General features: G+C 44.3%; 2 protein-coding genes across 13 annotated transcripts in view; one reads left to right on the top strand and one right to left on the bottom strand.

Annotated features, from left to right (window-relative positions):
- Positions 1-2,699, top strand: part of LIMD2 (LIM domain containing 2) — a 62,481-nt gene extending 59,782 nt beyond the window's left edge. For 8 of the 10 annotated variants that reach the window (XM_070727102.1, XM_070727104.1, XM_070727099.1 and 5 more), the window contains exon 6: positions 2-1,050. In XM_070727102.1, the coding sequence (XP_070583203.1) occupies positions 2-84 (83 nt within the window). In that variant the 3' untranslated portion in view covers positions 85-1,050. Of the gene's footprint in view, position 1 lies in introns of all 10 variants that reach the window. The other 2 variants (XM_070727108.1, XM_070727100.1) reach the window with 2 other exon arrangements.
- The window catches only part of MAP3K3 (mitogen-activated protein kinase kinase kinase 3), a 67,171-nt gene that overhangs the window by 5,679 nt on the left and 35,234 nt on the right, over positions 1-26,258 (bottom strand). For all 3 annotated transcript variants that reach the window (XM_070727090.1, XM_070727092.1, XM_070727093.1), the window contains 4 exons: positions 14,013-14,161; positions 9,613-9,744; positions 8,876-9,005; positions 5,635-5,812 (listed from right to left, as the gene is read on the bottom strand). In XM_070727090.1, the coding sequence (XP_070583191.1) occupies positions 5,635-5,812; positions 8,876-9,005; positions 9,613-9,744; positions 14,013-14,161 (589 nt within the window). The remainder of the gene's footprint in view (positions 1-5,634; positions 5,813-8,875; positions 9,006-9,612; positions 9,745-14,012; positions 14,162-26,258) is intronic.

Genomic DNA, 26,258 nt, shown 5'->3' with positions numbered 1-26,258 from the left:
GGTCTATGTTGCGGAACTGAGGAAAGGAGCAGATGTTCTTTCAAACAACCAAGTTTGGCATCCTTTTTAGTGCTGCAAAATTGAATAGGAATGAAATCATTCAACATTTTGGAACGCTGATGTAAAATGTTAAGTTCAGATACTAAAAGCTAAAAATGGGTATAAGGCACCAATTCCCCCCCCCCCAACTGTAGTATGATATTAATCTGTTATATACTTTACTGCTAAAATAAAATCAACTTGCAAAAAGAAAAAATCCAATAAGGGTTTGAACTTCTGCTGAGATCTTGGAGGATCGTAGCTAAGAGTAAGAGTTCAATATGTTACTCTGTATTATGCTGGGAACTATTGAACTATTTTGGGGTAGTCAGCATAAGCGCTGTTCCAATATGAAGGTGGGTAGAATATTTTTGAATATATTTTTCACTCCTGAAGCATCTTCTAAGGAATTGGACGATTCCTTCTTATTTGGCATAGTCAGTAGAAGCTACAGAATTTCTTGATTCTCTGAAAACCGAAAAGGCACTAGCGCTTACTGAATTACCATAATTACAAGGAATTCCGACTGAATATATCAGTGTCCATATATATGCGTCTATACTGTGTTGCTAGCATTTCCAGAAACTAAATAAGAAAGCACTAATGATTCCAATTTATTATATAAAACTGGGATCGGCCCCCCTCACTTGTGCTAGTGAAAAAAGTATGTAGGCTTTCAATAAAATTGGCTCAGCTCACCTGTGCCTGTAGCAGGTGAATTCTGGCTAGCAGGGTCCAGGAGAAGAATCTTTTCTGTAGTGGCTTCTGCTCTCTGGAACATTATGCTCCCTGGGGTGAGAACTGATTACCATCCTTTTGGCCTTCCAAACGGAGCTGAAAACCTGGCTCTGCAAATTGGCCTCAGGCCCTAATTGGGACGTGTTATACTGGAAGTGGTTAATGGATAAGAGATAATACTCTTTTCTATCCTGTGTGTGCATCTTGCTCCCTTTCTTTGCCATCTTTGTTAATTTGTTAATTCTAAGTCAATTAAAAACATTTTAAATGTTTTATCTTGCTTTTATTTTGTTATAAGCTGTCTAGAATCACCTCTAGATGAGATGGGTAACATACACATTTAATAAACAATAACTTGTTGGACCTGAGGAAGTAGACCAGATCCTCAGAATGGTTAACACCCCTCCCCTCCTAGATCCAAGCCTGTCTTGGCTTGTTAAAGTGGCCCAGAGGTAAAGTGCTGTGTGAGTGGGCTGTGGCAATGATTACTTCTTGAGGGAAGGGATTGTCCTTTTACCTCTTAGATTCACCTCTTCTTCAAGAAGCAGTTGCTGAACACTACCATCCCAAACAACTTTCATTCAGTATATCACCTTTATTTTGGGAGAAAGGTAATTGTGCAGCAGCTTCAGAAGACCTTGGAAGAAATGAATTTCCATCCCTTTCCATCATGATTAAGACCTGGGTATGAAAGGAAAAACAGCACCGCTTGCATTTTTTAATGACCTCTGGCTTAGGGATGGGGTGGATGTGTGGGTGTTAATATATCCAGGACCTTCCAGGACCTACTTGAACCTTTAGCAGCTTTTGATACCATTGACCATGGAACCCTTCTGGGTCAGTTCAGAGGATTTGAGGTGAAGGGATGTTGTTGTGCTGGTTTGCCTCTTTCCTTCTGGGTTGACTCTAGTTGGTGGTGATTGGGAAGGAGAGGTCTCTCTCTCTCAACCTCTGCTTTGTAGGGTGCTACAAGGTTTGATTCCCCCCCCCCCCCTGCTCTCCCTCATAAACTTCTATATGGGGTTGCTGAGTGAACTCATCCATCCCACTGAGTGAGATATCATCAGTATACATAATGATACACAACTCTGTATCTCCACCCCTGGCAAATAAAATGAAGCTGTGAATTCTTACCCTAATGTTTGGAGATTGTGAAGTTCTGGGTGGTTTGGGAAGACTGGCTGGATTTTTTTCAAGGACTATGCCATCTTTGTTGCTGGATTGTGTTACATACATACAGATCCTATGTGCAACTTGGATAACCTAGACCAGGGGTAGGCAAAGATGGCTCTTCTGTGACATGTGGACTTCAACTCCTAGAATTCCCAAGCTAGCATGACTGACTCAGGAATTCTGGGAGTTGAAGTCCACAAGTCATAGAAGAGCCAAATTTGCCTACCCTTGACCTAGACTCATGACCCCTGATCAAATGGCAGTTGTGGCTAGGAGGCCTCTATGCTGCAGGTACAGTCAGCTAGGTGGGCTCCTGGAGATGTGCTTTTGCTGCCAAAGTTCCTGCCTTATGAGAGATTTTTCCTATCCAAAATTACCATAGATTGGCTCCACCTGTATTACATCATGAAAGGATCTCAAGATCTAATTGACTGATCAGGCCTGGGGCTCTCAGGAACCAGAGACATGCTTAGATGACTACATTGCAGTGCTCATTGTTTTTATTCCCTCTTTGCCTAGGTTTTGTATTTCTGTTTATGTAATTATTGCTATTTTATTTTTATATTCATGATTTTGTATGTAGTTTTACCTGTTTGTTGTGCTCCTCCCAGTGCACCTTGAGTGGGAGGGGCAGCTATATAAACTTGTTTATAAATAAAATAAATAAATATTTGCTCATCTATGCTAACGCTCACTGTTAAATGTAACACATAAAAGTTATTTCAAAATAAAAACCTATTCTGAAAGTGTTTAAGTCAGGATGCACTTTGGCACCTATTAATTTCTATATTAACTGACGCCTTAGATAAGCCAGATTTTCATTGTCCCTCAATTGCAGACCTCAACACTCCCATCTTGCTATATACTGATGAAGTAATTAATTCATATATTTTAATTAGCCTTAAGAGAGTTATAAAAGCTGTAATCCAATATTGAAGGGAGGTTGCATTAGTGGATATTAATTTTATAAAAAACAGAAATTATGGTACAATAAAACTATGGAGGTGGATAACTGAAAGGAATAAAATCAAGCAGGTCCAGAACTTCAAATATTGGGAATAATTTTTATTAAATTATTAAAATGGCTATTAAAAATCTCTAAAGGAGAAAAAATTGATCTCAGCAATTTTAAATCGCTTTCAGCAAAACAGGCCTATTTCTTTATAGGGTTACATGAATACAAAAGATAATCAAAACAGTGCAATTAAAGGGTATTCTTTCTGCTCCTAGATGTCTCCTAGGCAGCTAGATTAGGTAACAGAATGCCTAGAAGAGCAGTGAAATCTTGGAAACAGACAATTATTGGCTCAAGATCCATTGGTTCCTTTCAGGTTTAGTCCTATTAGTTATGGCAAACAGATATTTCTGAAAATGGAAAGCCAAAATGATATGAAGTTGCTATCATAGGGAGTTTTTGATAAAGTTGCTTACCTTTATATAGAATGACTTGGCTAATCGTTATTTATTGCAAAGTGTCAAAGGTATAGAACACTAAAATGAAGTACTGTACTATATTTTTTGGGCTATAAGATGTACCGAAGCATAAGATGCACCAAGATTTTGAAGAGGTAAACAAAAGAAACAAATAAAAAAGGTTTGCCTTTCCCCAGCCCCCTGGATCACTCTACAGGTCTTTCAACCTTCTGCACGCCCCATTTTTTATGAAACACAGACCTGTTTTTCACTCATTTTTGCCACTCTCCCACAGCCCTCAAGATCACTCAACAGGCCTCTCAAACCCTCTGTATGCCCTGCTTTTTGCAAAAAAGTGAATTTTTTGCTCATTTTTGCCCTCCCCACCCTCTATAGGCCTACCAAATCCTCTGCATTTGTGAAAAATGGGCCCATTTTTGCCCTACCAAGCTCCCTGCACATCACATTTTTGGGACTTTTGGAGGCCAAAAATGGCTGTATTCGGGAGACACCAACATTTCCACCCTCTTTTATTTTTTTGGGGGGGGGGGGAGAAATGTGTCTTATACTTTGAAAAATATGGGAAGTAGGATTATCACAGAAAACTTTGTTTACATTTTTTACCTGGAACCGACAAGCTAATCACACTCCCCCTTTGAGACCTACAAGGAAAATTATTTACAGCTAGATACACTTGCTTTTTTAAATGATACACTTGCATTTTTAAATGATAAATATTTTAAAATTCCTCTGGACAGGAGAGCTTGCCAATGAGAATTAGGCTAGAAATCTTGCAGGCTTTCGGAAACAAGAAACAAACATTCCTGTCCACCTCTGCAACTCTATGACACATTTATTATTTAGAAATTGTCTTGGAGGACACTAGTTATGCAATGTGTCATATTTTTACAGAAGTGAAAAAATCCATTCTTGCAAGTTGGTGTGCTTTCAATAAAAGAGTATACAGTGATCCCCCGATCATTGCGGGGGTTCCGTTCCAGGACCCCCCGCAACGAGCGGGTTTTCGCGAAGTAGCGCTGCGGAAGTAAAAACACCATCTGCGCATGCGCAGATGGTGTTTTTACTTCCCAGCAGCGAGGAGCCGAAGATTGGAGTTTCCCCGCCGCCCACGCAAACTCCTCGCTGCTGCTGCGCCCGCCGCTGGCCCGCCCTGAAAGGGAAGGCCCCCCCAGGCCGGCTCCGATCCCCCCAGGCCGGCTCCGATCCCCCCAGGCCGGCTCCGATCCCCCAGGCCGGCTCCGATCGTTTTAAAACAGGCGCGCCGCTTCTCCGCTGACTCCTGGCGAACTTCCCCGCTTTAGGAGTCAGCGGAGAAGCGGCGCGCCTGTTTTAAAAGATCGGAGCCGGCCTAGGGGGGCTTTCCAGCAACCCCCGAGCCCCCAACCCGGGCTCGGGGGTTGCTGGAAAGCCCCCCCAGGCCGGCTCCGATCTTTTAAAACAGGCGCGCAGCTTCTCCGCTGACTCCTGGCGGGCGAGCGGCAAAGGCCGGGCGAAGGGCGGGTGGCCAGGCGAAGGGCGGGCGAGCGGCGAACGGCGGGTGGCCGGGCGAGCGGGTGCTGGGGGGGGCTTCGCCCTCCCGCCAGCAAGAGGGGGAAGACCCAGGGAAGCCGCCCAGCAGCTGATCTGCCCGGCGCCATCTACGCATGCGTGCCCATAGAAAAAAGGGCACACATGCGCAGATGGTGTTTTGACTTCCGGGTTGAAAAATCGCAAATTAGCCTGTTCGCAATGGTCGGGAACGCAATAACCGGGGGATCACTGTATTAGGAATGTATTTCCTGGGCAGTAGTTTTTCTCATGGTTCTCTCCTTTTTAACTGTGATATAGAAGATTCTTGTTATATGCTTTAGTGATTAACAGAAAGTCAAATTTAAGCTCAGCAATTACACAGAAGGTTTTGGCAACTCTCATCACCATCTCCTCTGCCAATAATAAGCTGGCTGAGTGCTGACAGAATGAACCACTGAGACATCATCATGCTTGGATAATTTCTGAGCCATTACAAAAGAAAGCAAAGTTGTGCAGAAAACCAAGCTAACATCCAGGAACACAGAGCATTGAAAAGCAATGGGAAAAAAGAGGAGGGAAAAAAGGGGAGAGGAGAACAATAAATTAGCCTGTTGAACCCATTACAGTTTATAGAAACAAGATTAATAAAATGCCAACTGGTTTAGAATATTGTGGCAGAAAATTCATTTTCTAGAAAGTAAACCTTTACATTAAAGCAGGTTGCATGAAGTTCTTTCTCACCAGATGTCAGCTTTTCTTCCATAGCCCTCTCCACTGATAACTTCTGGACTCATCCAATAAGGAGTTCCTGTGACAGAACGGATACCAGTCCCAGACATGCAGATTGTCTGCAGTCGCTTGCTAGCCCCAAAATCTCCAAGCTTCACGTTGCCCACAGAATCTCTGAGAATATTGGCTCCTGAGTTGAAGAGAATATAGGGACAGACAAAAAGAAAAGAAATAGAAGCTGTTAAAGTATACGACTCAAAGTACAGATTTATAAACCATCACAGTTAGAACCTAGTTTAAAATGACTTGCTTTCCATGCAAATCATCTTGCCACTGCAGCCACCTTCCAATGTTAAATTCTAAAGATGAAGGCGCTTCTTTTTAATGGTACATTCAAATCACCATTTTCTTAGTCCATTACTGTATACTATGACCCACAGAATATTACATTGCATAACCAATCTTTTTAAATTAGTGGAAATATTTTATCTTTAGATAATTATAAAACACCATATTTTTCAGAGTAAAAGACACACCGGAATATAAGACGCACCTTAGAGTGAAGGGGAAGGAAAAATAGGGGGAAAATCTACCAAGTATTCATCTGGCTAGGGTGCTTAGTCTGGTCAGCTTCAGCACATTATTTTATCCCCTGTTTAGGGTTGAAAAAGCGTTTTTCAGAGGGAATGGAATGAAAACAAACCTGCAAAGACTAAGGATAGGAAAAACTGCTTTGGCGGGAGTAGGAATGAAAAAAATAATGCTGCAAGCCAGGAAGATCATTAGTATGGTTAAGGTGAAAAAGCCTTTTTCAGAGGGAGTAGGAATGAAAAAAGCCTAAGGGCAGGAAAAAATCTTCGGAGAGAATAGGAAGCCGGGAAAATCATTAGCACCTAGTTAGGGCTGGAGAAATGCTATATTCAGAGTATAAGACGCACCCAAATTTTCAGCCTCTTTTAGGGAAGAAAAAAGTCTGTCTTAGCTGCAGTGACTATTGCAGCCAATCCAAAATACTAAAGAAAGCTGATGAGATGTTCTCTGTTCTCTACCATGTTCTTTAGATTCTTTAGGCCCTTTTCCTTTTTTCCACATGCTCCAGCTTGATTTTGTCTTTTTATTTTGCAGACTGCAAGTGTGAACTATTTTTATTTTTCAACCATAACTACATTCCTAGCCTCTAAAAATAAAAATATTGAAATGTCAGATGAGTAATATAACATCTTACTTGTTACACTTTAAAACTGACAGTTTTAATATCCCCAAATTTAGTTTGAAACTATAAATCATGCTTCCTGTAGTTTGCCAAGTGAAAATATATTATGCTATTACTTGCTCTATAGATACAATTCACTGCAAACTATACTTTTGGAAACGAAGAACAGCAACTAGGTAAAGAATGGATTGACTAATAAAGGTATAAGAGGAAATATAAGTTTCATTCCTTATTGCATTCATAATATAACATGTTCTATTTCCAGATCTTCTCACCACTCTTACACTTTGCCTTGAGCTAGTCAACATGTCTTCAATTTGTCATTTCTCAATGTGATTATATTACTGCAGTATAGGTGAAAAATTAGAATATCATGCAAAAGTTCAATAATGCAACTTAAAAGGTGAAATGTAATATATGAGAGAGACTCATTACATGCAAGGCAAGATAGTTTAAGCCATGATTTGTCATAATTGTGATGAATATGGGGCATAGTTCATGAAAACCCCATATCCACCATCTCAGAAAATTAGAATATTACACACAATCAATAAAACAAGGATTGTATATAGAATAATATCAGAGGTTTTATGGAAGACGAGCATGTTTCAATAGTGGCCTTCAGCTCTTCTGCATTGTTCGATCTCATGTCTTTCATCTTTCTCTTGGCAATGCCCCATAGATTCTCTATGGGATTCATGTCAGGTGGGTTTGTTGGCCAATCAAGCACCATAATCCCACGGTCACTGTACCAGGTTTTGGTGCTTTTGGCAGTGTAGGCAGGTGCCAAATCCTTCTGGAAAATTGAAGTCAGCATTCCCATGAAGCTCGGCTGCGGAAGAAGCATGAAGTGCTCCAAAATCTCCTGGTAGACTACTGCGTTGACCCTGGACTTAATAAAGCACAGTGGATCAACACTAGCAGATGACATGGCTTCCCAAATCAACACAGACTGTGGAACTTTAACATCAGACTTCAAGCATCTTGCTGTGTGTGCCTCTCCATTCTTCCTCCATAATGTACTTGGTTTCCAAATCAGATGCAAATGTGTTGATTTGGGAAGCCATGTCATCTACTGGTGTAGGTCCACTGTGCTTCATTAAATCCAGGATCAACACAGCTGTCTACCAGGAAATTTTGAAGCATTTCATGCTTCCTTCTGCAACTGATTGATGCTGACTTCAATTTTCCCGCAGGACTTGGCACCTGCTCACACGTCTAAAAGCACCAAAACCTTGTTCAATGACCCTAGGATTACTGCATTTGATTGGCCAGAAAACTCGCCTGACCTGAACCCCATAGAGAAAGATAAGAGACATGAGACCGAATAATGCAGAAGAGCTGAAGGACGCTATTGAAGCATCCTGCTCTTCCATAAGACCTCAGCAGTGTCACAGGCTAATAGCTTCCATGCCACGCTGCATTGAGGCAGTAATTGCTGCAGAAGGGACCCAAAACCAAGTACTAAGTACATATGCATGCTTATACTTTTCAGAGGTCCGATATTATTCTATCTACAATCCTTGTTTTATTGATCTTGTGTAATATTCTTGTTTTCAGAGATGGTGGATTTGGGGTTTTCATGACCTGTATCCCATAATCATCATAATTATGACAAATCACAGCTTGAGCTATCTTGCCTTGCGTGTAATGAGACTCTCTCATATATTACGTTCCACCTTTTTAAGTTGCATTAATGAAATAAATGAACTTTTGCACAATATTCTATTTTTTCAAATTTCACCTATATAGTTGTCATTTTCCCCATAAGCAAAACCAAGTTATTTTATAATGTAATTCATGACCTTACAAGTATACTAGAAAATAAATTTTTGGGATAATTATATGCTCATGAATTCAATCTATTTTCTATAGAATTCAATCTATAGTATTTGCTCATTTATTGAATAGTACTAAGATACTGATACTAATGCTACCTTGAAAATACATAGGCAATATTTATTTCCTCTCATCTATAACATAAGCATAATAGAACATACAGAAAATATGAACCCATGTGAATTTGGGCAGATCTCTTACCTTTAATATCTCTGTGTACAATCATGTTGCTGTGAAGATAACAGACTCCTTCAAGAATCTGTCGGGTGTATTTTCGAGTAACATTTTCGGTTAGTGCACCATAGGCTTTCAGTTGATCCTTGACAGAACCCTTCATAGGAAAAGCAGGAATATTTGGAAAATATATATACATGTATATATTTGTTTTCGTAAATTTTCACGGGTATATGTATGTAGATTGTTCTGAGTTCGGGTTTTGCCCTGTGTAATATTTTGCATGTTTATGCGACGTTTCGGTGAAATCACATTCACCATCATCAGGCTGAAGTTCCAAGCTTCGTGTTGTAACAACACGAAGCTTGGAACTTCAGCCTGATGGTGGTGAATGTGATTTCACCGAAACGTCGCATAGACATGCAAAATATTACACAGGGCAAAACCCGAACTCAGAACAATCTACATGTATATATTTACATCTATATATTAGTGCTTCCAAGTCAGTTTTGATTCCTAGTGACTTCCTGGTGCCTAGTTCATCTAGTGCTCTTAGCAAGATTTTTGGCTATTGTTTTTTTTCTCAGAACTGAGAATGACTGGCCGAAAGTCACTGGTTGGCTTTGAGTAAAAGGCAGAACCGGAACTTATTGTTTCTAGGTTTCTGGCCAGGTGCTTTTAATCATTACACAAAACTGGCTCTCTAACAAACTGAAATCTGAGACGGATTAAAACTATTTCTAAAGAATCCATAGATCTCTTACCCCTGGCATGTACTCCATGAAAATGCTCAAGGTCTTTTCTGCTCGGTCTCTTAAACATCCATAATACTGAACAATCCGCTCGTGCTGAAGGTTCTTCAGTAGCTGAATCTCACATTCCAATGCACTCACTTCCTACAGGCATAAGAATTACTAGGTTACCTTGAGAAAGACCTAGGACAATGACCTCCACATAAACACCACTTTTTAAAATGGAGGTAAAATTTAGGCAACTTCAATCTAATAAATGATGGCTCATCAGACTTCATCTTCTTTCTCCACAACTGAAATTAAATATAGCAATATTGCTATTTTTTTAAAGGACAATAAACTGACATATCTGGCATAAACCTTAATTCCTATTCCAAAGAGGATAATCTACAATATAACTGCAAAAGTGGTCATTTTTAGGTAGCTGCTGAAACATTAAACTTTGCATTCTAATTTCTGTATGGCATAAGACATCATTCATCTATTCCCTTGCTAATTCATTTCTATTGGTGATTTTTTAACCAATATTTATTATTTATTTATTTATTTATTAGATTTGTATGCCGCCTCATCCTACAATTTCACAAAATACAATTTCTTCACTTACGACATAATTATTTCTCTGCAGATAATGTTTCATTTTAAAAATGAAGGAACATTGCATTCTAATGAAAGTTTATACTGTACTAACAGTAGGCATTAATAGTATCACCACCAAGTACTTAAATAAATTAGGGATTCTTAGAATTAGTTTTGGAAATAAACTAAACTTCAGAAAAATCTTTAGGACAATTTTGCATCCCTTCCTCTCCTCAATTTTTTTTATTTTGTATTTTACATCTCTTTGAAACTTAATAAAGTTGAATTAAAAAAATACAATCTTTAGAACATAATGGTTGAGTTGATACCTTATTGAAAATGCTGTTTATATATTAATAAATATCTCCTGTTTTACTGCCATTTCTATATATGACTCCAGAATTCACTGCACTCAAATAAATCAGGATTTATAACCACACACACTTGTAAAGGTAGAACAATGATGCTGGCTTCTCTGGATACAATAAATCACAATCCTACTACTCAACATCATGTTTATACTGGTTAGATGTTTAACAGAAAAAGTGACATAAAAGTGCCACATTCTCTATAGCTATACCGTTGAGCCTTGGAGCAAGGGTGTTTTGAATAAAATCAAGCGAAGAAAATAGAACTACAAGAAATAAAGACATCATGCAATTATTTTTGTGATGACTGCCAAGTCACCATCAAAGCATGGATTAAAACCTACAACAAATTGTATCATTATTTACAGTTCAAGAAAGGTTTAAATTATATTTAAAAAGTTATTGATTTGCCTTTGCAAAAAAATGAATTAGAAACTTTACTATGTGGTAATGATGAACACATTATTACTAATGTTTATAAACTTATTGAATTTGAAGAATGACTGCGTGAAATATTGTATGATTGAATGGGCAACATTTATAATGCTTGAATAATGGGAAAATACATGGAGAAAGGGTTTAAAATTTACATTAAATTATAATTGAAAATATTTTTTAATAAAATAATTAAATATCACTGATATTTAATATTGAATAAATTGTCAAAAATGTATGTAGGTATTTCAAATGTAAATGTAAAGAAAGAACTTTTTACTGTCAAGGTAGGTCTGAGACAAAGCAAAATAACATTGGAGTATGAATCACATCTTAATATTTAAAGTGAACATAAAGGTAAAACTAGAAGCTTTTCTTTTAAGCTTAATGTACAAAGATCTTGAAAAAATGGAAATGTTAATGTTATAGATGCTGACAGCAGCAAGAATGCTCTATGCACAAAAATGAAAAGATACTTTGATTCCTATAATAGATGACTGGCTGCAAAAGCTGATGGAGGTAGCAGAGACAGCTAAATTGACTATTTTAATTGACGAAAAGAATACAGCTACCATATTTTTCGGAGTATGAGACACACCCACCCACCTAAAAATAGGGTGTACAGTAGTCCCTCACCTATCGCTGGTGTTACGTTCCAGACCCGGCCGCGATAGGTGAAATCCGTGATGTAGAATTTATCGACTGATAGTACTTATTTAAGTATTTATATTGTAATTGTTTGGTAAGTTTTCATTGTTTTAAGTGTTTATAAACCCTTCCCACACAGTATTTATTTTAGATACAGTATTTAAATACAGTATTTACAATTTTAGATATTTTTTTTTTGAAAAACCTGCCGATTGAGTTCGGCGGGCTGTTTAAATCTGCCGATCGACTTCCTCAGAAACCCGCGAACCAGCGAAGATCCGTGAATGATTTTTCTCATTAATATTTCTTGAAACCCAGCGATGAAGTGAAGCCGCAGTAGGTGAAGCGCAGTATAGCGAGGGACTACTGTATATGTTGGTGTATGTTATACACTGAATACAGAAATTTTTGGCCACCCAAAGTCCTGGCACCCGCATCCCATTTTTGCAAAAATTGGGTGCACAAAGAGTTTGAGAGGCTTGCAGAGTGCTGCTGGGGGAATGGCAAAAATACCCCCATTTCTGTGAAAAAATGGGTGAAAAACAGGGGTGTTTTTGCAGAGTGTCCAGGGGGAAAGCATTTTGAAATTCCCTGATATTTTCCTGACATTTCCCTGTAACTTGTGATCTCGTTAAGGCATGGTCGTAGATGATGTAATACCAAATGGCTAAGCCATGGAGAAATATCAGTAGCTGAGGAAGCAAGTTGTTACCACAGTTAGGCTCATTTTTGCTTCACTCTGTCAGGTAGCACATCCATTTTTTTACATGATTATTCAATGACTTTTAAACATTTTAATATAGTTTGGTTTCCCCCGATTTATTCTGGTTTTTCACCAATTCCCTGACATTTGCTGAACCGCCAATTTCCCTGATAATCCCCTGATTTCCTAGGTTTGCTGGACACCCTGTTTTTGACTTACCTCAACATCTAGGAGCACTCTGTAGGCTTTCACTGCACATCCCATTTTTGCAAAAAAAAACCAGGTGAAAATGGTCCTTTCCTGCAGAAAGGGGGGAGTTTTTGTCCTCCCCGGCCCCCAAGAAGATTCTGCAGGCCTCCCAAATCTTTTGAGCACCCCATTTTGAAAAAAAAAAGGGGGAGTGAAAAATTGGCTGGGTTTGTTGTTTTTTTGGGGGGGCAAAAAACAGGTGTTTTTGCCTTTCCCCCGCCTCCAGGAGCACTCTGCAGGCTTCCCAAATGGGCCAATTTTTGCAAAAAAGAGAGGGGTTGGGAGGCTTGCAGAGTGCTCCTGGGGGCTGGAGAGGACGATTTTTTTTCTTACTTGCTGTACCTCTTTGAAGCCTTGGTGCATCTTATACATCAGTACATCTTCTAGTCTGAAAAATACGGTAACTTTGTTTCCACTTGGAAACCACTTCTTGAGATGGGGAAAAAATGAAACGTTTACTTTTGCTGATTAGACAGATATGTTGGTATAGAAATGACTAGTATATCTATGTAAAAACAAAAAGTTGCGGCTATGTGTTATCTTATTCTACTGCAATAAAAAAGAGTAGGAAATCAATGCTTTCCCCCCTTTTCTCCTAACTTTCCTTTCCTCGTCCCCTTTTCTTCATTTACTTTCCCATTATTTTCATTTTTCTTTGTATTTTATATTTTGCAACTAATAAAAAATTTAAAAGGGAAAAAAACTTATAAATGTCTTTACATTTTGTATTGCAATTTGTAAGCAAATTGTTAACTTATCCCAATTTCTCTAACCACAAAAGGCCTGGGGCCTGGAGTTAGAACACAACAATTAGGTGCAATTCACCATGCAGTGGGACTTACAAGTTTGTGAACTTTTTAATTTTGAGCCCCCCCCCCCCCCCCCCCCCAAAAGCAGCTTTGGATAATTTACCTCAATAAATACATGAAGAAATATCATATTTTTTATTTATTTGTTTAATTAGGTTTTCTTAATCTAGATTAGTACTTGGGTGGCTGGTAAATTGCATTTTAGCAGATAGATAGATAGATAGATAGATAGATAGATAGATAGATAGATAGATAGATAGATAGATAGATAGATAGATAGAATTTTGTGACTGGACACACAAGGAATATTTATGCAGAGATATTGAAAATTCAGAAAGAGTTCACAAACTTTTAAGCACCACTGCAGTTTTTATCTAGCTCTCAATGCATCGCTAAATAAAAGGATTATATGCCATTGCTAAGAGAGGCAGACAGGAGAACAACTAAGAAGCTGGTAATTCTAACAAAAAAATTGATATTTTTAAAAAAGCTAAGTAAATGGCTCAATTGTGCCATGAAAAAGTGAACCCTTGGGTTGCAGAGTTTCCAATTATAGATCAGAAAAGTGGAAACTGAGGAATACAGAGGCATTTTAATATCAGTGTTTAGCCATGGAAATACCTTGCTTGTTTCAGGGCTGTCTGGGTCAAACTGGACCTGTTTAGCTGCAAGTTCTCTGCCTGTATCTACATCATAGCACAAGTATACCCGACCAAAGGCACCTTGTCCTAGGAGCTTCCCTCGTCGCCAGTTTACGGGAGCACTTGGAGCTGTCAAATACAAGTCATTTTCTGATTATACTTCTATCCTAACACTAGCATCAAAAATACTGATTTATATCGGATCATTTAATTGCTAAAGCAGTCAGAAAGATAAAATATTTCCCATATGTAAATTACAAGAGTCTAATAATATCTCATCTAAAAACTGTGACATGTAAATACATAACTTAAAATAATGCTGCAGTTAATAGTTTCTTGCTACTGCCCAGGAACACAGTCACATCAGCAATTCACAAATTTTCTATTCCAACTTCCCCAAAGAACAGGTATATCATATAAATGATGATCTATCTTGGCACTCTTGTGAATGACTACCATTAGCCTTTAAAGAAGCTTCTAAGGCTAAGCTGCCATTCTTGATTGCTCGGGGTGGGAGGGAGCAGGGGGGGGGGGTGGAGAAGAAAATTCTGATCTTAATTGTGAGCAAAAAATAATTTCCTGTTGGAAATAATTGAAAGTTTGCAAGGTACTGAAATTTGATAATATTTCTTTATAAAATTTAAAGCTATTTTTATAATGCTCACATAAATAATTCTGCAATTTATTTATCCTAACTGAAATCTGGTGCACTGAACAACAACTGCAAAATGGAATTCCAGATACACTGAAGAACAACGTTCACTGCCCCCAGCCAGTGACTGCAAAAATTAGAATTATAATCCATAATATAATAATCCATATTATTATAATCTGGAAAGCATCAGATTGAGGTTAAATTATTTTATAAGTTATAAATAATTGTTTATTACAACAGAAATTTCCAAAGTAATTTAATTCATGAAACGATGTTGGTACTAACTGATATGTCCCTTCTCTTAGGGTGGAGCTAATATCCAAGAATGGGATGGCACTGTCCCTTCAGCCAATGAGGACTGAGTCTGTCAAATTGTATATCTTCGCCATTGAGCTTTAATTACCTCTGTTTAAAGAAGAACGAAAGACAGACTGGTATACAGCTCCCAAGTCCAGTCCGAAACTAGAAGATAACAATTTGATGTCCTGAAGGCCAGACCAGACTAACTTTGGGTGGGATTGGAAGTTAGCTCCACCCTACGAGAAGAAGTGTATCTGGTAGGACCAACGCTCCTTCTCCATAGTGGGTGGAGCTAACATCCAAGAATGGGACATACCAAAGCAGTTGGGAGGGCTAAGTCTGCCCGGTTGCATCAGTCTGCAACAGAACAACATGTTGAAGCACTCGGCAGCCAAATGTCATCTCAACGGATGCAAAACCACTCCACAAATTTGTAGTGTTAGATAAAAGGAATAGATTAGATTAGATTAGATTTATTGGATTTATATGCAGCCCCTCTCCGCAAACTCGGGGCGGCTCACAACAAGGTAAAAACAATACATAATAACAAATCCAATACCCACCAATCAATTACAATTTTAAACTAAAAATTCATAAAAAACAACCCCAGAATATTAAAAAACACGCATACAATCAATCTAACACCAAAACAACATGGGCAAGGGGGAGATGTTTTAGTTCCCCCATGCCTGACGGCAGAGGTGGGTTTTAAGGAGTTTGCAAAAGGCAAGGAGGGTGGGGGCAATCCTAATCTTAGGGGGGAGCTGGTTCCAGAGGGTCGGAGCCGCCACAGAGAAGGCTCTTCCCCTGGGTCCCGCCAGACGACATTGTTTAGTCGACGGGACCCTGAGAAGGCCAACTCTGTGGGACCGAACCGGTCGCTAGGATTCGTGCGGCAGAAGGCGGTCCTGGAGATATTCTGGTCCGGTGCCATCAAGGGCTTTATAGGTCATAACCAACACTTTGAATTGTGACCGGAAACTGATCAGCAACCAATGTAGACTGCAGAGTGTTGGAGTGATATGGGCATACTTAGAGAAGCCCATAATTGCTCTCGCAGCTGCATTCTGCACGATCTGAAGTTTCCGAACACTTTTCAAAGGTAGCCCCATGTAGAGAGCGTTACAGTAGTCGAGCCTCGAGGTAATGAGGGCATGAGTGACTGTGAGCAATGACTCCCGGTCCAAGTAGGGCCGCAACTGCGCACCAGGCGAACCTGGGCAACGCCCCCCTCGCCATAGCTGAAAGGTGTTTCTCTAATGTGAGCTTTGGATCGAGGAGGACGCCCAGTTGCGGACCCTCTCTGAGGGGGTCAATAATTCCCCCCCCCCCAGGGTAATGGATGACAGATAGAATTGTCCTTGGGAGGCAAGACCCACAGCCACTCGTCTTGTCTGGATTGAGTTTGAGTTTGTTGACACCCATCCAGGCCCCAACAGCCTCCAGGCACCGGCACATCACTTCCACTGCTTCGTTGACTGGGCATGGGTGGAGATGTATAACTGGGTATCATCGGCATATTGATGATACCTCACCCCATGTCCTTGGATGATCTCGCCCAGCGGTTTCATGTAGATATTAAATAGCAGGGGGAGAGGACCGACCCCTGAGGCACACCACAAGGGAGAGACCTCGAGGTCGACCTCTGACCCCCCACTAACACCGACTGCAACCGACCGGAGAGGTAGGAGGAGAACCACTGGAGAACAGTGCCTCCCACTCCCAACCCCTCCAGCCGGCGCAGAAAGATACCATGGTCGATGGTATCGAAAGCCGCTGAGAGGTCAAGGAGCACCAGGACAGAGGACAAGCCCCTGTCCCAGGCCCGCCAGAGATCACCCATCAACGCGACCAAAGCAGTTTCCGTGCTGTAGCCGGGCCTGAATCCAGACTGTTGAGGACCTAGATAATCGGCTTCTTCCAAGGACCGCTGGAGTTGAAGTGCCACCACCTTCTCAACAACCTTCCCCATAAAGGGAAGGTTGGAGACTGGATGGTAGTTATTAAGCATGGCTGGGTCCAGGGAAGGCTTCTTGAGGAGGGGGTGCACAAGTGCCTCCTTATAAAGGGCCGGAAAGGAATGCCTCCCAAGGAGGCGTTGACAATCTCCTGGACCCAGCTCCGTGTCACCTCCCGACTGGCCGAAACCAGCCAAGAGGGACACGGATCCAGTAAACAGGTGGCGGAACTCACAGCTCCAATGGCCTTGTCCACTTCATCAGGTGACACCAAGTCAAACTCCACCCAGACAGATGGACAAAGACGTTTAGCCCCAGTCACCTCGACTGACTTGTTGTCAATCGACTCTGCCCGGATCCGAGCGATTTTATCAGCGAAAAATGTGTTAAAATCCTCAGCACTGCTCTGCAAGGGCTCCCCAACTCCCCCCTGATTAAGAAGGGAGCGGGTTACCCTAAACAGAGCGGCTGGGCAGGATTCCGCTGATGCAATCAAAGCGGCATGATACGCACATCTTGCTGCCTTGAGCGCCACTTTGTAAGTCTTAATATGAGCTCTTACAAGTGTTCGATCGGATTCAGACTTACTCTTCCTCCATCGCTTCTCTAGACGTCTCTTCTGGCGCTTCAACTCCCGGAGCTCCTCGTTGTACCATGGGGCTCTATGGGGTCTAGTGCCACGGAGAGGTCGCAATGGCGCAATCCGGTCAAGAGCCCCTACTGCACCCTTGTTCCAGGCCTCAGCAAGAAACTCTGCCGAACTGTGAACGAATGTATCTGGAATAACCCCAAGCGCCCTCTGAAAACCTTCTGGATCCATCAGGCGTCTGGGGCGGAACAAGTTAATCAGTTCCGCCTCCCTGCGGGGAAGGATTTGAGCCAGGAAGTTAAGCCACAGTAGGTGAAACCCAACTGGCTTCCCTACAGACCTCCTCAATGGACGCTTGTGTGGACCATGCTGCGGGTTGAGTGTGCTGTCACCCTGGCCAGATGCGGCAAAGACTGCAGTTTATAGGCCCTCGCAATGGTGCTACGCAGCCAACACCCAACTATGGAGGAAAACACGTTTTGACGCACGGAAGTGAGCTAAAAGGAGATGAAAAGCGCTTCTGGTCTACGCAGCTTCATGTCTATTTTTAGGAGCTTCCTAACATGAAGGGTATGCCACTGCCTCTCCAATGAGTGAGAAGAATTGGGGCAGAAATTGGGAAAGACCATCTCTTGGGCTCTATGAAAATAGGAATTGATTTTTGGCACAAACATAGGGGCCAGCCAAAGGACTACTCATTCTGAATGAATTACGCAGACATCTTCCCTCCCTGACAGAGCAGCAAGCTCTGAAATTCTCCTAGCTCCTGAAATTCCTAACTGTAAGTCTGCAACTAGGAATGCCACCTTAATGGTAAGGTGACGCAACGAACCGTTGTACCTACCTGAACGGTCTTCTCAATGCACTGGAAGGAGAGTCCAACATGGGTATTTCTCCAATCCTATTGGTAGAGACTGAGTTAAAAATTTACATATTAATTGAGCACCGCCCCCTCTGCTCTCCCCATGAGCCAGTTTTAAAAACGAAAGACCATATAAAGAGGATAACCAATTTTTATTATAACAATTAACAACTGACTAACTGCCCACTCCGGCATCCCTGCACCCATAAGCATACCGGGTGGGTTTGGACTCTCCTTCCAGTGCATTGAGAAGACAGGTAGGTACAACGGTTCTTCTCCACTGCATCTGGAAGGAGAGTCCAACATGGGATATACCAGAGATTTACGGCCCATGGGAGGGAGAAGGTCTTGTCAGGGACGTTGGAGGAACACAAACTTGTTGTAAAACACGTCTCCCAAAAGCCGCTTCTGCCGCAGCGGAGTCCAACTTGTAATGCCGTATGAAGGTTGAAGGGGCTGCCCACGTTGCAGCCCTGCAGATGTCATCTATGGACGCCTGTGTGACCCAGGCTGCTGAAGTGGCCGCACTCCTTGTAGAGTGAGCTGTCACTCCTGCTGGCACGGGTTGTTCTCGAGCCCTGTATGCCTCCGCGATACAGTCTCTGATCCAACGGCTAATCGAGGTGGATGAAATTCCAAGTCCCTTCTTCTCCTGTGAGAACGCGACGAACAGCCTCTCCGTTTGCCGAAAGGATTCCTTTCGCCTCACATAAATCTTGACCGCACGGCGTACGTCTATCTTGTGCCATCTTAACTCTGATGGATGGGTACCGTGGGTGCAAAAATCAGGAAGAATCAGTTCCTGTTTCCTGTGAAAGTCTGAATTTACCTTCGGTATAAAGGAAGGGTCCAGTCTCAGTACCACCCTATCCGGGTGGAAGATGCAAAGGTCCGGCCTTACTGACAAGGCGGACAGTTCCGACACCCTTCGTGCCAACGTGATCGCGACTAGGAAGGCTGTTTTAATAGACAATAATCGTAGTGATATGGATCTCAAAGGTTCAAACGGTGGCTTAGTCAAGGCCCGGAGTACTAGTGCGAGATCCCACGATGGAAATCTCCGAACCGGCGGGGCATGCTGGTTCGACGCTCCCCGCAGAAAGTCCTTCACCCAAGGGTGGTAAGCCAAAGACCTTACATCCTCCACTTGTATCATGGTGGAAAGGGCCGCCACATGTCGTCTTAGTGTATTAGGTGCTAACCCACACTCAAGTCCCGCTTGCAAAAATTCGAGAACGGTGATCACTGACGCCGTCCTAGGGTTCACTTGTTGCTTTTCGCAAAAACCGCAAAAGGCTGCCCACGTCATTTGGTAGATGCGAGACGTTGAAGGGCGCCTTGCGGCCTGCATAGTATCAATGACCTTGTCAGGTAGTTTCAAGTGTCGTAGTCTGAGCCGCTCAAGTGCCAGACGGTTAGTTGAAGCCACTGGGGATCTGGATGTTGTAGGCTCCCCTGGCTCAGTGATATCATCTGGTCCGGAATCCTCCATGGGGGTGACACCGACAGCGCCACCAGATCGGAGAACCACGGGCGACGGGGCCAGTGTGGGGCTACCAGTAGCACCTCCGCTTTTTCCCTCAGGATCTTTTCCACCACTCTCTGTACCAGGTTCGTTGGTGGGAATGCATAAAGTAAGCCCGGTGGCCAGGGTGTCAACAGGGCATTGACCTTCTCCGCCCCAGGCTCTGGAAACCGTGTGTAGAACCTTGGCAGCTGAGCATTCATGGAGCTCGCAAAAAGGTCTATTGATGGGGACCCAAATCTGGCGATCATCTGTTGGAAGATGCTCGGCTCTAGTCTCCATTCTGACGGATCTAGGGTAGACCAGCTTAGCCAATCCGCCTGCGTATTGCTGACTCCCGCAATGTGTTCCGCTGACAGGGACTGCAGATGACTTTCGGCCCAGTTGAAGAGATTGTCCGTCTCCTCCATGAGTCGTTGTGACCGTGTGCCCCCTTGGTGGTTCAAGTGGGCCCTGGTCGCGACATTGTCCGTGAGCACCAACACGTGCCTTCCCTGGACCAAAGGTGTAAATGTCTGTAGAGCTAGGAATACTGCTCTTAGTTCTAAGAAGTTTATGTTGACGGGCGATAGATCCTCCGCCCTCCACAGGCCTTGAGCCATCTGGGTCCCAATGTGGGCACCCCATCCTGTAAGACTGGCGTCTGTGGTCAGGATGATCTGGTTCTGCATTTGGAATGGAGATCCGATGGCTATTGCGGTAGATGTCCACCATCTTAAGGATTCCTTGACCTGCTGTGGTAAGTGTACTAGCCTGTGGGAGTGGCTCACCTTGGTTCTCTGAGCCGGAAGCAGGAACCATTGTAATGTCCTGATGTGATATCTGGCCCACGGAACGATGCCAATCGCTGACACCATGGTGCCTAGTATCTTGGACAGTAGAGATAAGGGAACAGGTCCCCGTTGGATGCTGGACACCAAGTGTCGTATGTTGTTCTGTCGTTCTGCCGACAGTGCTACCGTGCCCGCCTGAGTGTCTATAACCGCACCAAGGTGTAGTAAACTGGTGGTAGGCGTAAGCTGGCTCTTCTCCACATTGATGGTGAAGCCGTGGCGTTGCAGTGTGTGGATGGTCTCGGTGAGGTCTCTCCTTACCGCTGCCTGGGACCTGGACAATATGATGATGTCGTCCAGGTAGGCCATCAATCTGATGGATCGCGCCCGTAAGTTGGCTGTCAGCACATCCAGGAGTTTGGTAAAGGTGCGTGGGGCCGAGGAGAGGCCGAATGGCATTGCCCTGTACTGGTAATGCCTCCCCTCTGAGCAGAAGCGGAGAAACCTGCGATGTTCTGGATGAATGGGAACGTGCAGGTATGCTTCCTTGAGATCTATGGAAGTTAAAAGGTCCTGTGCTCGGATGGAAGCCAGAATAGTCTGCAAGGAGTGCATCCTGAACCTCCGGTATCTTATGAAGAGGTTCAGTTGTTTCAGGTTTGGTATCAACCTGCAGCCCCCGGAGGCCTTGGGAACGATGAATATCATTGAATAAAATCCCTGGCCTTCCTCCTGCCGGGGGACCTGTTCTATGGCTTGGATGTCTAACAGGTGCGTGATCTCCTTGCGCAACTGCAACCTTTTCTGAGATTCTTTTATTTTTGGGCAGTGTAAGAAGCGACTGGGAGGTGACTGAACGAACTCCAACTTGAGCCCGTGTGTTACGGTGGCCATAGCCCATTTGTTGGAGGAGGTCGCTTGCCAGGTGGTGCTGAATCCCTAGAGTCTGCCTCCTAAGGGCTGTGAGGTGGCCGAGTCACTTCGTGTTACGTTTGAACCCTCGTTGGCTGCTGCCACGAAATGGCCTTCTGGGCTGTTGGTATCCCCTTGGCCTGTCCTGAAAGGAACCGCGGTCGCTCCTGTAGGGCTGTGGATTGTATTGGCCCTGAGTAAAGGAGCGCTGGTTCTGGCCGGAGTTGGCAGATGCATCCCAACGAAAGGATTGACGTCTACAGTATGGCGTGGATCTACGGTCCTGTCGTCGGTTAGACCTGTGGAGGACCTTCCTCTTGTCCTTGTCCTCCACGAGGACTTTCTCCAACAGGTCTCCGAACAGGGTTGAGCCTTGGAAGGGACTGGATGCCAGCCGCCATTTAGATTTAAGGTCCGTCTGCCAGTTCCGCAGCCACAGGAGACGGCGAGAAGACAGCGTGGCTGCCATGCTCCTGGTGGAAAACTTGGCCGCATGTAGAGTGGCATCTGCGGAGAATTCCGTCGCCGCCCGCAGCTTACTCAGATCCTGGCGAAGACGTCCGTCCTCCGGGCCAAGGCAGGACTGCATTTCCTGAATCCACAACATCGATGCCCGGTTAATGAATGACGCTGCTGCAGCCGCTCTGAAACTCCAGCCGGATATCTGATGTGTCTTGCGCAGTAACGTTTCCGTTTTTCTCTCTTCAGGTCTCAGGCTGTCACCTGTCTCTGAAGGTACTAATGCGCTTGAGACCAGCGTCACGACAGGCTGATCGATTGGGGGAAATTCCAATAGTTTCTCTACCTCCTCGTCGAAGGTGTAGAATTTCCTCTCTAGGTTGGTAGGGCCCTGGGCTACTGCAGGATACTGCCAGGGCCTTTTGATCCCTTTCACAAAAATGTCCGAGGCAGGAAAGTGGTCGGACTCGGGCTGAGGCTCGTGAAGAAGGGTGGTCGAAGTGTTGCCAGTCTCAGTGACCTCTGTTGCCTTCTCTGAGCCAGGAAGGTTCATCACATGTTTGGCTTTATATAACAAAGTCCTAAAAAGCGTTGGTTTAAACAGACCCACCGTGGCCGTCTGTTCTGGCGCTGTCTCATCCTCTGAGAAGCCATATTCTGGATCACTGTCCTCGAACTGAGCTGGCTCTTCCAACAAGGACCCCAAACCCGAGGGGGGCGGTGCCGACCATGATTCTTTCGTTTGATGAGGCTGCCTGCCATACTGTTGCGCTCCCATAGCCATGTTCTGCGAATACGCACTGGCTATAATGTCCTGCAGATCTGGGGGTAAATTCTGCCACGCACCCGGCTGTGATCTCAATCCAGCTGCTGTGGGGGTAAAGGTGGCAGATGGTCCCTGGGAGCTCCTCCCCGAAGGCCCCGTTGACCCTGGTCTGGCCCAGGAAGTGCTGGGGGATGGCATGACTTGAGGCATGGACAAAAACTGTCTGTCTGGGGACCAGTCCCCTTCAGGGTGGACCCCCATAGGCCCAAAGGTGGCTGGGGGTGACATAGGGTCTGATCCCTGTCTCTGGGCTGGAGGTAGCCCTGCTGGAGATGATTGTACGGCAGCTTCCAGCTTTTTTTTGAACGCTTTGATGCGCTTTTCAGCCTCTTTGATGGAAGAGGTGGAGGCAGGGGAATGGGAGGACTTGGCCTTCTCCTTCCCTTTTCCCTTTGCCTTGTCCTTTGGTGGCCTAGGGGATTCAGGCTTATCGCTGCCCTGACGGTCTTCCATAGTACTCACAATACCGAATGAGCCTCCAAAACCTCTTAGTTTGTCCTCCGGTAACTGTAGCCTCACTTCGTCATGTAAAAATGGCGTCCGTGTCCCTGCTGGGCCCGCGCCTACGCACTGGGCTGTCTGGCCCTTCGTGCTCTTTTGCCGTCTGGGGGGGGGGCCTTTTTCGCGCCTAATGACGCGACGCCCAATCGGCTCGCCCAACATGGCGGCGCCCGCGCCTTCACGGCGTCCGGGCTAGTCCCCAGGGTCCTCCGGACTCTGGGGGTTTGGACCTTTCCCTCTCCTTGCCTCCGCGGCTCCGGGAGAGGGACAGCTGATTCCCCAGCCGCTCTGACGGCCGCGGCTCTCGGCGGCAGTTTTGGCGGCTTCGGCGGCAACTGCGGCGGCCGCCACGCTGATCAGCTGTGAGGCGCTTCCCTGCCGGTCGAGCCGGATCGCCTCCGAGCCTCCCAGTGGAGGGGCGGGCCCCTCCACCTTCGGCTCGCAGCCCTGGTATGACCTCGGAGGTCAGGGACCCCAGGCTTGCTGCTCCTCTGCGGGGTGTTCCCTCGGGGGGAATACAAAACCCCTGAGGAGGATCGTTGGGGGTGCTGCCCGCGGAGGGCAGAGACCCCGGCCGTCTGTTCCACTTCGTTTCTTCAAATCTGAAAAATAAAGAAACAGATTAAACAGGTTATACATTTATTTAATTTTATTTTACTTCATTTTATTTTATTTTATATTTAATTAAAGTTCCTTAGAACAAACTCAGTATGTCTCTACTCTTGGACTGAGTTTTTAAAACTGGCTCATGGGGAGAGCAGAGGGGGCGGTGCTCAATTAATATGTAAATTTTTAACTCAGTCTCTACCAATAGGATTGGAGAAATACCCATGTTGGACTCTCCTTCCAGATGCAGTGGAGAAAATTAGGTTCTCAAGAGCTGTAAGGGGTCTCTGTCAGGGAAAGGAGTACTTCAAAAGATCCCAGTTGGGTACCTTTGAATGACAGGCAGGCACAGATTAGCACCACCTGATGCCTGGATGATGTCTGTATGAGTATGTCATCCAGGTAACATGGAACCTGCACAGATAATGAGTGCAGACGCATGATTAGTGCCGCCAGCACCTTGGTGAAAACCCTCGGTGCTGAGGAGAAGTAAAATATGAGCACTATATTCATAGTGGGAACCTGCATAACAGAATCACAAAAATTTTCAGAGGCAAGGCCAAATTGGTATAGGCAGGTAAGCCTCAATGAAGTCGATCAAGGTGAGGAGGTCCCCCTTCTGAATGCTCCTAAGATGCATTGAGGCATGTGCATTTTGAATCGCTTATAGGTGATGCGATGATTCCAATGTTTTAAATCGAGAATCGCTCTCCAACCTCCCCGAGTGGAGAGCACAAACAAAATGGAATAAAACCCCTCCCCTTGCTGGCTTGAATGTCTAGCATATGCTGAATGGTAACCCGCTTGCCTGGGTTGAAAGACATAGGGCATTGAATGAAAAACTTTGGTGTGTGTGTGTGCGTGTGTAATAGAGGAACTCTAGGGAGAGCCCAGATGACAGGGTCTCCCTCACCCATTTACTAGTGAAGAAAGACAGCTGACCTCCAATGGGAGGATCTGGAGAAGAATCACTTGGCCAGTCAGAAGGGGCGCCCCCCCAGCACATCGAAACTGCCTTCCGTATTGCTTGCCTCTGCTGGCCCTTTTTGGACCCTGTCTCTGTTTGGTCCCATACTGACCCTCCCATAAAATGGTCCCTAATCTGAGACCTGAAAGGACGTCTGTTAAGAAATTCTTAAGGGTGTATGGAGGGAGGACCTTCCTCTTATCCCTTGATTCAACTAAGATGGGATCTAAGGCCTCCCCACAGAGAAGCTGGCTCTGGAGGGGGGCACATGTTAGATGCCACTTATGATGTGTGCATGCAGGCCAGCTGTACAGCCAGTGCATCTTTTGCACCACCAGAGGCCCCCATCGCTCTGGCAGCAAAGCGAGCAGGCGGAAGAGTAGCGTCTGCCGAAAACTGGACTATAGGTAGTAACTTATTGAGATCCTGATGGTACTGTCAGAGATTGGAAGACGTTCGTGGTGCTGCCTTAGCCATTGCAGCGACATGCAAGAGAAGGTAGATTCTCTCACTGCCCAGAGAGCCACCTGGTGGGTCTTTTGGAGTGCCCGCTCTGTCCTCCGATCCTCCAGCCCAGCAGTTTATCAGATTCGCCTGGTATGTGGGTCAAAGAATACACCGGGGCATCCACTGGAGGCAATTGGAGATGTTGTGCCATGTCTAAAGCTACACTAAAGTACCACTTATCCAGGTGATTGGGCAAGGGCCAAAGGCAGGGGAATGCCATTGTCACAAGTCAGCATCAACAAAGAGATGCAGCGCCAGGATCATCTCTGCTTCAGATGTGGTCTCTTCAAATAATGAATCTCTAGAGGCATTGTCCTCCAGCGGATCAGAGGGAATGGACCCTAGATTGGCACGATTGAAAAAGGCCCAATGATACTGACAGGTCAGGGGCAAGTCCTTTTCCTCTAAGAAGTTCAGATCTAATTGGCCCTCCTCAACATTTGCTTATGTTGGTCTCAGCCTCACTGACTGCAAAACAGGCAAGCAAAATAGCCATAGTTTCAGAGAATGTTGAATTGAGAAATAAAATGTTCTTGATCAGCCAAAATGGCCATTGCTGTCACTAACATCCACTTAATAGGTGGGAAGGCTCAGGTTTACCACATGAAGGAAGCAAAGACCTTCCGAATGTCTCGGCAGTTAAGTGGAGACCTTTCGAATGTCTCTGCAGTTAAGTGGAGAGGCCGAACCGACTTGTGTTGGAAAAACCCATGCAAGAAGGCAGAGACCGGTGGCCATTCAAGCCGAAAGCGTCTGCAGTGAACACAACAGATCTCTCCCTGGCCT

The sequence above is a fragment of the Erythrolamprus reginae genome, chromosome Z, assembly GCF_031021105.1.
Source record: "Erythrolamprus reginae isolate rEryReg1 chromosome Z, rEryReg1.hap1, whole genome shotgun sequence".
NCBI classification, from domain to species: Eukaryota; Metazoa; Chordata; class Lepidosauria; order Squamata; family Dipsadidae; genus Erythrolamprus; species Erythrolamprus reginae.
This window is presented reverse-complemented; position numbering and strand designations above follow the sequence as displayed.